Raw genomic sequence first — 13040 nt, 5'->3', positions numbered from 1 at the left:
TGCAAAAGATCAATCTTTTTATAGCGCGTTCATTCATCAAGTCGCTACTAGGCTTGAGATCGCTGAAGGCTGTTGAAAGTAAGAAATAAAAGCATCCTATCCATGCAGATCTGTATTGTCTTCCATAGGAAGCATAGGCTCTGCTCTTATGTAATGTGATCCAAACTATATGCATCAGCAGGGAGTATCAAAAAGCCCAGGTGAAAATACAGCCTAGTGTAGGAAAAGAAATGTACTGTTATTTCTGGTCCATGAGAAGACATGTGTAATACTATTGTATGTTCTGAGGATTTCGATAGCGTTAGGGCAATGACAACCAGAGATGAGTTCTTGGTACAAATATGTTTATAACAGGTAACCACGATAGGTACACAACGGAACAAACACAGTAGAACAATAATACACGAAATACCTTCCCGAAACGGAGCGAAGGGAATTCCCGGGGCCACGCACCGGACTCCCCCAGGGAGACCACCAAGAGCGAACCCCTATACAGGGACTGTCTGGCAATCACCCCGGAAGGCCTAAATGCGCAGCAGCCGGGACACAAGGGGCAAGTGGTAAAGTCCAGAAGTGTCCGTACGGGATGATAGTCCAGAGTGGTTACGAACCGGAAGGTACCGGGCAGAAGTGCTGACCGAAGATGGCAGACGGAGTCCGGGCACAGCTTGAAGAAAATGGGGTACGGTCCAGAGACGGTGTCGGTAGTCTTTCAGGAGGATCCAAAGGCAATCAAGAATTAGGAGCAGCAAAGCAGGAGCACACAGCAAGCAGTATACTCAGGCACTGGACTAGGCTTAGAGGCGGCCTTTTAAGCAGCTGGACAGGAAGTAGGGCAACAGAACAGTAAACTCCATGTTAACCGAGGGCAAGCTCTTTCAAAAGAGAACTGGAAATCCCGGAAACCTGACATTACTCCCCCCCCCAGAAACGGCCTCAGGACGGATTAGGGCCTGGCTTGTCCGGGTACCGCCGATGAAACTGAGCAATCTTCCGGGGTGCCCGAATGTTACCCACCGGTTCCCAGGAATCGTCCTCGGGGGCGTACCCCTGCCAACGTACCAGATACTGAAGCCGACGACGATGGAGCCGGGAGTCAATAATGTCCTCAACCACGAACTGCTCCTCGCCGTCAACCATCACAGGCGGAGGAGGAGGCACGACACGACCATGAAACGTATTAGGAGAAACGGGTTTGAGGAGAGAAACATGAAAGACCGGGTGTACCTTTAGATGGTGCGGTAACCGCAGCCGACAGGCCACAGGGCTCACGATCCCGGTGATCCTAAACGGACCGATGAATTTTTGTCCCAGCTTCTGCGAAGGAACACCCAATCTCAGGTTTTTGGTGGATAACCATACAGAGTCCCCTACCTTATACATGGGTGCCGGTCTCCGGTGAGTGTCTGCTGACCTCTTGTAACGCTCCTGAGCCGTAGCCACAGTGTCCTTTAGAACCTCCAGATTTTGTCGTAGCTCTGTCAATCTGTCCTCCACCGCAGGCACAGAAACCGCAACCGGTGACCTAGGCAAAACATTCGGATGGTAACCCAAGTTAGCGAAAAAGGGCGTTACCTTAGTGGAGCTGCTCTGAGTGTTGTTATACGAAAACTCCGCCAACGGAAGCATCTTCAACCAATCGTCCTGCAGATGGCTGACATAACATCGAAGGTATTGTTCCAGGGTTTGGTTAGTCCGTTCGGTTTGCCCATTTGTCTGAGGATGGTATGCAGAAGACAAACAGACATCAATCTGGAGTGCCATACAAAACCCCTTCCAGAATCTAGACGTGAACTGCACGCCCCGGTCAGAGATGATCTCGTCTGGTACCCCATGTAATCGGAATACGTTCTGGATAACCAAATCCACTGTCTCTGCGGCTGAGGGAAGACCGGTACACGGAATAAAGTGAGCAGCTTTTGTCAACCGATCCACCACCACTAAAATGGTATTGTGACCGCCTGAGACTGGCAACTCCACAATAAAATCCATTGAGATAGAACCCCAAGGGCGAGATGGAACGGGTAACGGTTGGAGGAGTCCCGTAGGAGCCACACGAGGGACCTTGCACCGGGCACAAACCACACATGAGTGGACATAGTCCTTTAAACAGGTAGGCCACCAGAAAAAACGGCTCAGAAATTCCTGCGTCTTCTGTACCCCCCTATGACCGGCCAACACGGAGTCATGAACCAACTTGAGAACCCGAAGTCTTACAGCCTCCGGGACATAAATGCGCCGCTCTCTCAACCACACACCATTCCGAAGAACCAGAGTTACATCATTCGGGGGGGCAGCAAGAAATACGTCACCATCATAGGCCAGCTTGATGTCCTTCCACAAGTCCTGGTCCTGGATTACTCCAACGAAATTGGCATCCGATAACACGGTCTGAGACGGGGTTCCAGGCACGGAGTCCACGGCGTGGATTCGGGACAAGGCATCGGCTTTCCCATTACGTGAACCTGGACGGTATGTAACGATAAAATTGAACTGGTTAAGGAATAGGCTCCAACGGGCTTGCCGTGGAGACAGGCACCTGGCAGATTTAAGAAACTCCAGGTTACGATGATCTGTGAGTACTATCACTTGCTGCGCAGCTCCCTGTAAGTGGTGTCTCCATTCCTTAAAAGCTGAAATAATCGCCAACAATTCCTTGTCCGCAATGTCATAGTTCCTTTCTGCAGGGGACAACCGGCGAGAAAAGAAAGCACACGGATGCAAGAGACTCTTGTCCCCAGTCCTTTGAGAAAGGATTGCCCCTAATGCATAGTCGGAAGCGTCGACTTCCACGATAAAGGGAAGTGCGGGATTCGGATGTACTAATATTGGCGCTGAGGTAAAACATACCTTGAGATGATTGAAAGCTTCCTGGGCCTGGGCGGACCACACAAACTTCTGTCCTTTTTTGGTTAACAGAGTGATGGGACGGACGATCTCTGAAAAGTTACGGATAAAGCGGCGGTAAAAGTTGGCAAAACCGACAAAGCGTTGTACCTCTTTGATGTTTCCCGGTTCCGGCCAGTCTAGAATTGCTTGTATCTTGCCAGACTCCATGTTCAGTCCCTGAGGAGAGATGACATAACCTAAGAATTGTATTTGTGAGCAATGGAATTCGCATTTCTCCAGTTTAATGTACAGGTGGTTATCCCTCAGACGGGTCAGTACGGTCTTGACGTGCTCCTGGTGTTCCTGTGGGGAATCAGAAAAGATCAGGATATCATCCAGATAAATCACCATGAATTGGTCCATTATATCCCTAAAAATATCGTTAACTAGATGTTGGAAAGCCGCGGGAGCGTTACAAAGTCCAAAAGGCATCACTAGGTACTCATAATGTCCATACCGACATCGGAACGCGGTCTTCCACTCGTCTCCCGGACGTATGCGAAGTAGATTATATGCCCCACGGAGATCCAATTTAGTGAATATTTTTGCCTGTTGGACTCTCTCCAATAGCTCAGGAATCAACGGTAACGGATATCGGTTCCGGATGGTTATTTTATTCAGTTCCCGGTAGTCAATACAGGGTCTCAGAGTCCCCTCTTTCTTTTTCACGAAAAAGATGGGTGCCCCTGCTGGTGAGGTAGACGGGCGAATAAATCCCTTAGCTAGACTTTCATCGATGTACTCTTTTAGTGCTTCTAGCTCAGGTGCCGCCAACGGGTAGACATGCCCAAACGGGATCTCCGCCCCTGGGAGTAAGTCTATGGGGCAATCATACGGTCTATGTGGGGGAAGCCGATCGGCTTTTCTTTTGTCGCATATATCAGCGAAGTCATGATAAACCGGGGGTAAAACAGGTACCTGTACAGTGCCCTCCGCATTCGGTGTTACTGGAACCGGTACAGTTGGACTAATGGTCGGACCACTCTGCGGTGGGAAGGATATTTCCTTAGTCTCCCAATCGATGACTGGATTTGTAGACCGTAGCCACGGAATTCCTAGAATAATCGGAAAATGAGGAGAAGAAATCAACATGAAAACAAGAGTCTCCTGCTGACCCGGCTTCATCACGCATTCTAGGGGTACTGTTTCCCGATCAACTGGTCCAGAAACTAACGGAGATCCGTCTACCATCTCCATGGTAACCGGTGAGGCTCTTTGCTGAGTCCGGATACCGTGTTTCCTGGCAAAAGAGGAGTCCATGAAATTTCCCCCTGCCCCAGAGTCTATCATTGCCGATGTAGGTATTAGCTGTCCCTCCCACCGGATCTGAATGGGACGCGAACAATGGGTATATTTCCCTTCTGAGTCCTGCGGTGATGTTGACATTACAGTCAAGGGAAATACCGCATCCAGGTGTCCACTTGCCTCAGAGATATCGGACTCTGCGTCCGTGTTGTCACACTCTGCCATGGCTGCCAATACCTTATTTGGGCGATTTGGACGTCTCGGGCAGTCGATCAAGAAATGGTCCGATTGACCGCAATAGAAACATAAACGCTCACGGAGCCGGTGTTCACGACGTTCGTTGGTCTCTCGCTTTTGCAGAGAGTCCACTTGCATAGGAACGTCCTCGGCCTCCCGTGGCGTCCTGGGAGCGGGTTCTCTGGAAGGAAACGCAAGGTTGGTTACTCGGTTTACAGCTGCCCATTTTTCCTGTCTACGTTCCGTCAAGCGGGTATCAATACGCACACAGTGCTGGAGAAACAGTTCAAAATCCCCTGGAGATTCGGAACGGGCTAACTCATCCTTGATGGTACCGGACAAACCTTTTCTGAAAACAGACAATAATGCATTGTTTCCCCAGTCGGTGTCTACCACTAACCTCTTGAACTCAGTGGCGTATTCAACGACAGAACGCTTTCCCTGACGTAAGGAAAGGAGAGCCGATTCAGCGGTAGCACGGCGATTCGGATCATCAAACATTTGCGCCATTGCGGTCAGAAAGTCATCCAGGTGATTTAAACGGATATCCCGATTCTCTATCATAGGATTAGCCCAAGCCAGTGCTCGTGAGGTTAATAACATGATTATACATAACACTTTTGACCGGTCAGAACGGTAATAATCAGCATGTACATCAAAAAACAGTATACATTGGTTGATAAATCCACGAAACTGACTACGATCACCATTGAAACGGAATGGGGGTAACCTAGGCATACCGGCAGCTGATACGGACGTAGTGGGGACGGCTTCCTGAGCCTCCACTCTGACTTGCAAATCCTGAATAGCCGGACCCAGTACCTGGTGATCATGGCCCAGCTGTGCCTCCACATCTCTAAGTTTAGTTTGTACCGCCTCCATCTCCTGCTGCAAGGAGTTAATCATGGAAAAGAGCTGATCTACTCGTGTCTCAGTCATTGCCCCAGCGAAATCCTTTTTATGGCCTGAGTATAATGTAATACTATTGTATGTTCTGAGGATTTCGATAGCGTTAGGGCAATGACAACCAGAGACGAGTTCTTGGTACAAATATGTTTATAACAGGTAACCACGATAGGTACACAACGGAACAAACACAGTAGAACAATAATACACGAAATACCTTCCCGAAACGGAGCGAAGGGAATTCCCGGGGCCACGCACCGGACTCCCCCAGGGAGACCACCAAGAGCGAACCCCTATACAGGGACTGTCTGGCAATCACCCCGGAAGGCCTAAATGCGCAGCAGCCGGGACACAAGGGGCAAGTGGTAAAGTCCAGAAGTGTCCGTACGGGATGATAGTCCAGAGTGGTTACGAACCGGAAGGTACCGGGCAGAAGTGCTGACCGAAGATGGCAGACGGAGTCCGGGCACAGCTTGAAGAAAATGGGGTACGGTCCAGAGACGGTGTCGGTAGTCTTTCAGGAGGATCCAAAGGCAATCAAGAATTAGGAGCAGCAAAGCAGGAGCACACAGCAAGCAGTATACTCAGGCACTGGACTAGGCTTAGAGGCGGCCTTTTAAGCAGCTGGACAGGAAGTAGGGCAACAGAACAGTAAACTCCATCTTAACCGAGGGCAAGCTCTTTCAAAAGAGAACTGGAAATCCCGGAAACCTGACAACATGACAGGAGTGATGTTTAGAAGTAAATTTACAACATTGGACTTTCGAGGCTGTCTGTTTCTCTGCTTATGCCTGCGTGCGAAATGAGATTGATTCTGTCATTTAGCTTAGCTCCAATCGGCTAATTTATGCCTACAGACCACATCAAAGGAGAGCTGAACATTTATGTGGTCATAAATCCGTTGAAAACTGCTCAGTACAAGACAGATAAGAGTTACAAATTCAATAACTCACTGGTCCTTAATTCTCATTTTGCAGCCAACAATAGACACACAACAAAAACCTTAAGCTAATGACCTGGCAGGGATTGTTGGTGCATCGCTACATGGTCGCTGGTGAGCTGTCAATCAGGCAGATTTCACCAGCAACTCCTGTAACTATGCTACGCTTGTTAACCAGGGTAAATATCGGGTAACTAAGCAAAGCGCTTTGCTTGGTTACCCGATATTTACCCTGGTTACCAGCGTACACCGCTTAGCGCTGGCTCCCTGCACACATAGCCGGGGTACACATCGGGTTACTAAGCAAAGCACTTTGCTTAGTTACCCGATATTTACCCTGGCTACGTGTGCAGGGAGCCAGCGCAAAGCGGTGTACGCTGGTAACCAGAGTAAATATCGGGTAACTAAGCAAAGCGCTTTGCTTGGTTACCCGATATTTACCCTGGTTACCAGCGTATGCTGCTTACCACAGAGTCGGTGCTCGTTGGTCAAACACGCCGATGTGTGCTGCACAGCAGGAGACCAACAAGCAAAAAATGAACCAGAACAGTGTGTAACGATCAGCAATTTCGCAGCAGGGGCCAGGTCGCTGCTTAGTGTCACACACAGCGAGATCGCTGATGAGGTCACTGGTACATCACAAAGCCTGTGACTCAGCAGCGATCTCGCTATGTGAGAAGTACCCCTAAGTAAGGCAAGTGGTGCCAAATTTTTAATGGAAGCCAATTGCAAAAAAATATTTTATGCCAAAATATGTGTATTTAAGTGAAAAAAGGGCCCTGAAGGTATCCATATCCGTTAAAGGGAATCTGTCACCATGTTTTTCCCTTATGAGCTGCGGCCAATACCAGTGAGTTATATACTGCATTCTAGAATTCTGTATATAAGAGCCCAGGCCGCTCTCTATAACGTAAAAAAGACCTTTATTATACTCAACTAGGGGGCGGTCCGGTCCGATGGGCGTCACTGCTCTCCGGTCCAGTGCCTGCACTATCTTGTACGATCGCCGTCCTACTTCCCAGCCCCGTGTGTATGACACATCCAATGTCATCGACACAGAGGCCTCCATAGCGCTCCTACACTTGTGCACTTTGATCTGCCCGGCTGTGGGCAGATCATAGTACTGTAATACGCTGGCGCGAGGAAAGGTCAAAGACCGCCCGCACATGTGTACTACAATACTTTGATCTGCCCTCATCCGAGCAGATCAGAGTGCGCAGGAGCACAATTAAGGCCTCGGTGTGGATGACGTAGGACGCTTGATCCACACGCGGCTGAGAAGGATGGCGATTGCATAGGATGGAGGAAGCGCTGGACCGATTGTATAGGATGTAGGAAGCGCTGGACTGAGAGCAGGTACACCCACTGGAGCGGCGAGACCCCTAGGTGAGTATAATAAATGTATTTTTTTTGCGTTCTACAGAGCAGCCTGGGCTCTTATATACAGTATTCTATAATGCTGTATATAAGAGCTCACTGGTGGTGGCTACAGCTCATAAAGGAAAAACTTGGTGACGGGTTTCCTTTAAGTATCCGCTTTTGAAAAGCCTCAACCACTTACTTTGAAAATTCTATCTACGATTCATAGTAACTGGACTTGTTCTTTACTGACCAGGCGTCATTAGTTACGATATTCAGTCTTATCTCCTCTCCGTCACCTCTTTTGGGTTCCCGTTCTTTGCAGATTGTAAGTCATTTTGGCTTTTTCTCTTGCAGACTTGTTACTGATTATTTGTTACTGGAAGGCGATTGGGGATAAGTATTTTGTGACGCATCATGTGGCAGCTCTGTATGCTTACTACTATGTACTGGTGAGTGCCATATTAACTTATACTGCAGTAGTACCAGCAGACAAGTTGGAAAGCTTGGCCACAAATGAACTTTCAAGGCAACATGATCTAATTTAATGAGAGATCAGCATTACTTAAGAGGGTGTAATGCCATGTAATACCTTTAATCCTAATTAGTGCACTGAAGGATTAAAACACTTTATAAATCTGTGTTCATTGGAACAATCACCATTTGGAATTTTCATGTAAATCACAAAGTCATTTTGCTAAATAAGTCTTAATCTTAAATGGCAAAAAAATAAAAAAATGTACCTTTTGAAGCTGATTTTTTGGCCAATCTATTATGTACATGGCTTGAGTTATCTTCCCTCTTCTGCCAGGTAGGTCCTGCAATGACTTGTATAGCAATTCATGTTGGGTCCTGCTGGCAGTGAGGGAAATCTGCACGGAATGCTGAATATTTCTTTCTGTCTTCTGTACAGTAAGGTAATGCATGTCTGCCTGCATGATAATCGTGTATTGAGGTTGGAGAGGAAAGTCTCACTGCATGGTTTTTCAGCTTGTTAAGTAGTGAAAGTTTTGTCAAATCTACCTGTGCATGTGTCAGTAGACGTAGTAATAGCCGTAAGTGGTGCCCGGCTTGCATGTGCCAAGGCCTTGAAGGGAACCGGTCACCACATTTTCGGCTTATAAGCTGTGGCCACCACCACTGGGCTTTTATATACAGCATTCTAACATGCTGTATATCAGAGCCCAAACTGTGCTGTATAACCTAAAAAACACTTTATAATACTCACCTAGAAGGTCCCGCCGGTGCACAACGGTCGGATGGGTGGCGCCATTCTCCGGGTGTGGTTCCTCCCCTTTCGGTCATCCTTATTCTGACGCCGCGGTGTATGACGCGTCTACATCATACGCACGCATCGGCATTGAGGTCCTGTGCAGGCGCACTTTGATCTGCCCTACACAGGGCAGATCAAAGTATTGTAGTGCGCCTGTGCATGACCTCAATGGCGGCGCGTGTGTATGACGTAGACGCATCATGCACCACAGCTTCAGAATAAGGAAGACCAAGATGGCGCCGGTCACGGAGAACGGTGCCACCCATCCGACTGCTGTGCAACAGAGAGACCGTCTAGGTGAGTATTATAAAGTGTTTTTTATGTTATACAGGAAAGCCTGGGTCTTATATACAGCATGTTAGAATGCTGTATATAAAAGCCCAGTGGTGGTGGCCACAGCTTATAGGCCGAAAATGTGGTGACAGGTTCCTTTAAATGTAGAACATTGTATATATGACAAATATTGGTGCTTGTATATTATGTTGCTTGAAATTAGGTGTGAAATGTACATTTATTGCACCAATATTCTTCTCAATGCGCCATAATGAAATACTACTAATAATGTACAGTTGTGGAACTGTAGAGTATTAAAAAGGTTGTCCTCTACTAGGACATCACGTTCTCAATCGCGATATTTCCCCCACATAAAATAACAGCTATGCTCCCATCCGCTGCGGCTGCCGTTTTGGAGATGTCGGCGCCTGCTCTCCCTGGACTCTGACTTTACTATGTCATCACAAAAAACGAAGAAAAAATGGTAGATAGTGTTGACTGAGTAGATGACTATTCATACTTGCTATGCTGTTAGCGAGTACTGTCCACTACTCACATATTCGTTACGAGTAGCGGGCGCAATGTAAGTCAATGGGAAATACTCGCTAAGAAGCGAGTATTCTGAAAGCCGTACTATTCACTACTCGCACGAAAAGTACGGCTGTCGGGTTACTCGCTACTTAGCGAGTATTTCCCATTGATCTACATTGTGTCTGCTACTCGTAACGAATAGCTAACAGCATAGCGAGTACGAATAGCTAACTACTCACTCAACACTAATGGTAGGCACACACCCAGTTTTGTAGAAACAGTCCTTTAGTTCATCTGTACAGGAGGAGAGGGGGAGGATGCGGGGAACAATCGGACAACGCCTGCCGTTTCCTTTATTTCATCCGGACAGACTCGTTGAAGCGCGATCTTCCGCGCAAAATGGCAGCATTCGATCGATTGTTCCCTGCAATCCTCCTCCTGTCCGAATGAAATAAAGGACTGTTTCTACAAAATTGGGTGAATGCCTACTAATTTTTCTTCCTTTTTCTTGTGGCTACATTGACTATACCCCTTTGGGTTGAGCACCACCTACATGTCCTCGGTCTTCATTCCAGCATTTCTTTGTAGCTGATATTATGGCCCCAAATTTGGGTCTCTAGTGCTAGACGTCTGCTCTATTTTGTATAGTGACATTATTAGGTCATGTGAGCCTCGGGAGAGCAGACACCAACATCTCTCCAGCGACGTAAGTGAGTATAGCTGTTATTATTTTACATTGGGGGGGAAATATACTGATTGTCCTAGTAGTAGACAACCCCTTTAAATCGGGTTTTAAAGTTTTGTAACTGTATCTACCTGTTTTATTTAGAATGTTGCCAGGACTTGTTAGAAATGGGTGTGTATAGGGCCAAAACCTATGCTCAAGTAATGTATTTAAAGGGGTTGTCCAGATAAAAAAAAGTTATCAGCTATCCTTTGGATGTGTGATAATTAACTAATTGATAAAGGTCTTACAACTGGGACCTCCACCAATATGGAAATTTCTTTTCTAGCCACTTTAGGCCAAGTTCACATGTTCTGCATTTTTCACACACTCCTGGTGTTGGCTTACAAATGTTGAGATAAAATCCAGAAGTTGTACACGTGTTTCTATTATACTTTTCCTCTGATTGTTCCATTCTTGGTTTTGGCTTACTAAGTGTTGGCTCACACTGGCTTCTAGCCAGCGTATAACATGGAGAGTGCTATCCAATGTTTTCTCGAATAAAGGCCCTGTTACACGCAACGACATATCTAACGAGATATCGCTGGGGTCACGGAATTCGTGACGCACATCCGGCCTCGTTAGTGACGTCGTTGCGTGTAACACGAGCGACCGCTAACGATCACAAATACTCACCACATCTTTGATTGTTGACACTCGTTCATTTCCATAATATCGTTGCTCGTTCTGGACGCAGGTTGTTCATCGTTCCTGAGGCAGCACACATCACTATGTGTGACACCCCGGGAATGACGAACAACAGCTTACCTGCGTCCTCCGGCAACAAGGTGGGAGTGATGATCATGCGTCTGCTCTCCGCCTATCCGCTTCAATAGGTGTCCTACTGGGTGACGTCACGGTGACGCCACACAAACCGCCCCCTTAAAATAGAAGTTGTTCGGCGGCCACACCGACGTCGTTTATAAGGTATGTTTGTGTGACGCATACCAGCGATATTGTTCGCCACGGGCAGCGATTTGCCCATGACGCACAAACGACGGGGGCTGGTGCTATCGCTAGCGATGTCGCTGCGTGTAAAGCAGCCTTAACACTAAGGGGTACTTTGCACACTACGACATCACAGGTGCGATGTCGGTGGGGTCAAATTGAAAGTGACGCACATCCGGCGTCGCAGGCGACATCGTAGTGTGTAAAGCCTAGATGATACGATTAACGAGCGCAAAAGTGTTGTAATCGTATCATCTGTGTAGCATCGGCATAATCCATAATTACGCTGACGCGACGGTCCGATGTTGTTCCTCGTTCCTGCGGCAGCACAGCACAATAAGGAGGCGGTTCGCCGGCCAGAGCGACGTCCCAGGACAGATGAGTCCATGTGAAGCTGCCGTAGCGATAATGTTCGTTACGGCAGCTATCACAAGGATATCGCAGCTGCGACGGGGGCGGGGACTATCGCGTGCGACATCGCAGCATCGGCTTGCGATGTCGCAACGTGCAAAGCCCGCCTTAGCCTAATGTTCTACTATGGGGCAGGGCTGATCAGCAATTTTTTTTTTCTTAATTTCTTTATTTATTTTCTCATGCCGATTCTGCGTGAGCAAAAAATATCAGCATGTTGCAATTTTCAGCGTTTATCAGATCATGCGCACCCATACAAGTCTAGGGGTACGTGTGAAACATCGGATGGCACTCAGATGTCATCCGAGTGCAGTGCGATATACACTGAGACAGGCAAGAGAAAAGTTGGAGAAATTAGGCTGCTTTCACACCTCCGGTTTTAGCAGAGCCGGCCAATCCGGCTCTAAAACCTATGCAATGGATGCGGCAACAAAACCGCATCCTTTGCATACGTTTTTGACATGCGGCCCGTCCGGTTTTTGCCGCTTGCGGCACGCTACTGAGCATGCGCAGTGGGAAAAAACGCATGCGGCGGCCGGATGCAGTGTTTGCCGCAGGACGCCGCATGCGGCGTCCATAGGCATGCATTGCAAATCGAGCCGCATCGGTCGGATGCGGCGCGATGCGTTTTTTTTTTGCCGGACAAAAAAACGTGCCAGGCAACGTTCCATACGGCCGCCGTATCTGCTAAATCTGCCGCATGCGGCAAAAAACGGACCGAACGCAAGCCCATGCGGCACAATCCGGCACTAATGAAAGTCTATGCAAAAAAAACGCAACCGGCGGCAAAAAAAAACGGTTGCGGTTTTTCTGCAAAGCGCTGGATTGTGCCGCACAGGAAAAAATGGATGCGTGAAAGCAGCCTTAATCTCTCTCGCTTCTAATAATCTGTTCTCTGATTCTTGCATGCAAGAGAATCGGATCACATTGAGTGACACTCGGCTCATGTTCGCAGTAGAGTTTGAGCCGAGTGTCATTAGCTTATCGCATCCGATTCTCTCGCATTGGATGCTATATGCCAATGTGACCCCGGCCTAATACTAACCAGATACTGAATGTGTTACCATAGATTTACAAATATGTACGGAAGGCCGGTCACCCCACGGCTGTTCCATTCATTTGGAAAAAAACGAGAACAGTACTTTGAAGCCCCATAGGAAATGAATGGAGCTGCGGCTGAACATGTGCACTCAAGAAAGAAAGCTCCTAGTTGTAAGGGGTACTTCTCACATAGCGAGATCGCTACTGAGTCACAGGTTTTGTGACGTACCAGTGACCTCATCAGCGATATCGCTGTGTGTGAC

General features: G+C 47.8%; 1 protein-coding gene across 1 annotated transcript in view; it reads left to right on the top strand.

Moving 5' to 3' along the window:
- The window catches only part of TLCD4 (TLC domain containing 4), a 101325-nt gene that overhangs the window by 63493 nt on the left and 24792 nt on the right, over positions 1 to 13040 (top strand). The window contains exon 5 of the mRNA XM_075321049.1: positions 7934 to 8028. Coding sequence (XP_075177164.1) covers positions 7934 to 8028 — 95 coding nt within the window. The remainder of the gene's footprint in view (positions 1 to 7933; positions 8029 to 13040) is intronic.

The sequence above is a fragment of the Anomaloglossus baeobatrachus genome, chromosome 8 (genome assembly GCF_048569485.1).
Source record: "Anomaloglossus baeobatrachus isolate aAnoBae1 chromosome 8, aAnoBae1.hap1, whole genome shotgun sequence".
NCBI classification, from domain to species: Eukaryota; Metazoa; Chordata; class Amphibia; order Anura; family Aromobatidae; genus Anomaloglossus; species Anomaloglossus baeobatrachus.
This window is presented reverse-complemented; position numbering and strand designations above follow the sequence as displayed.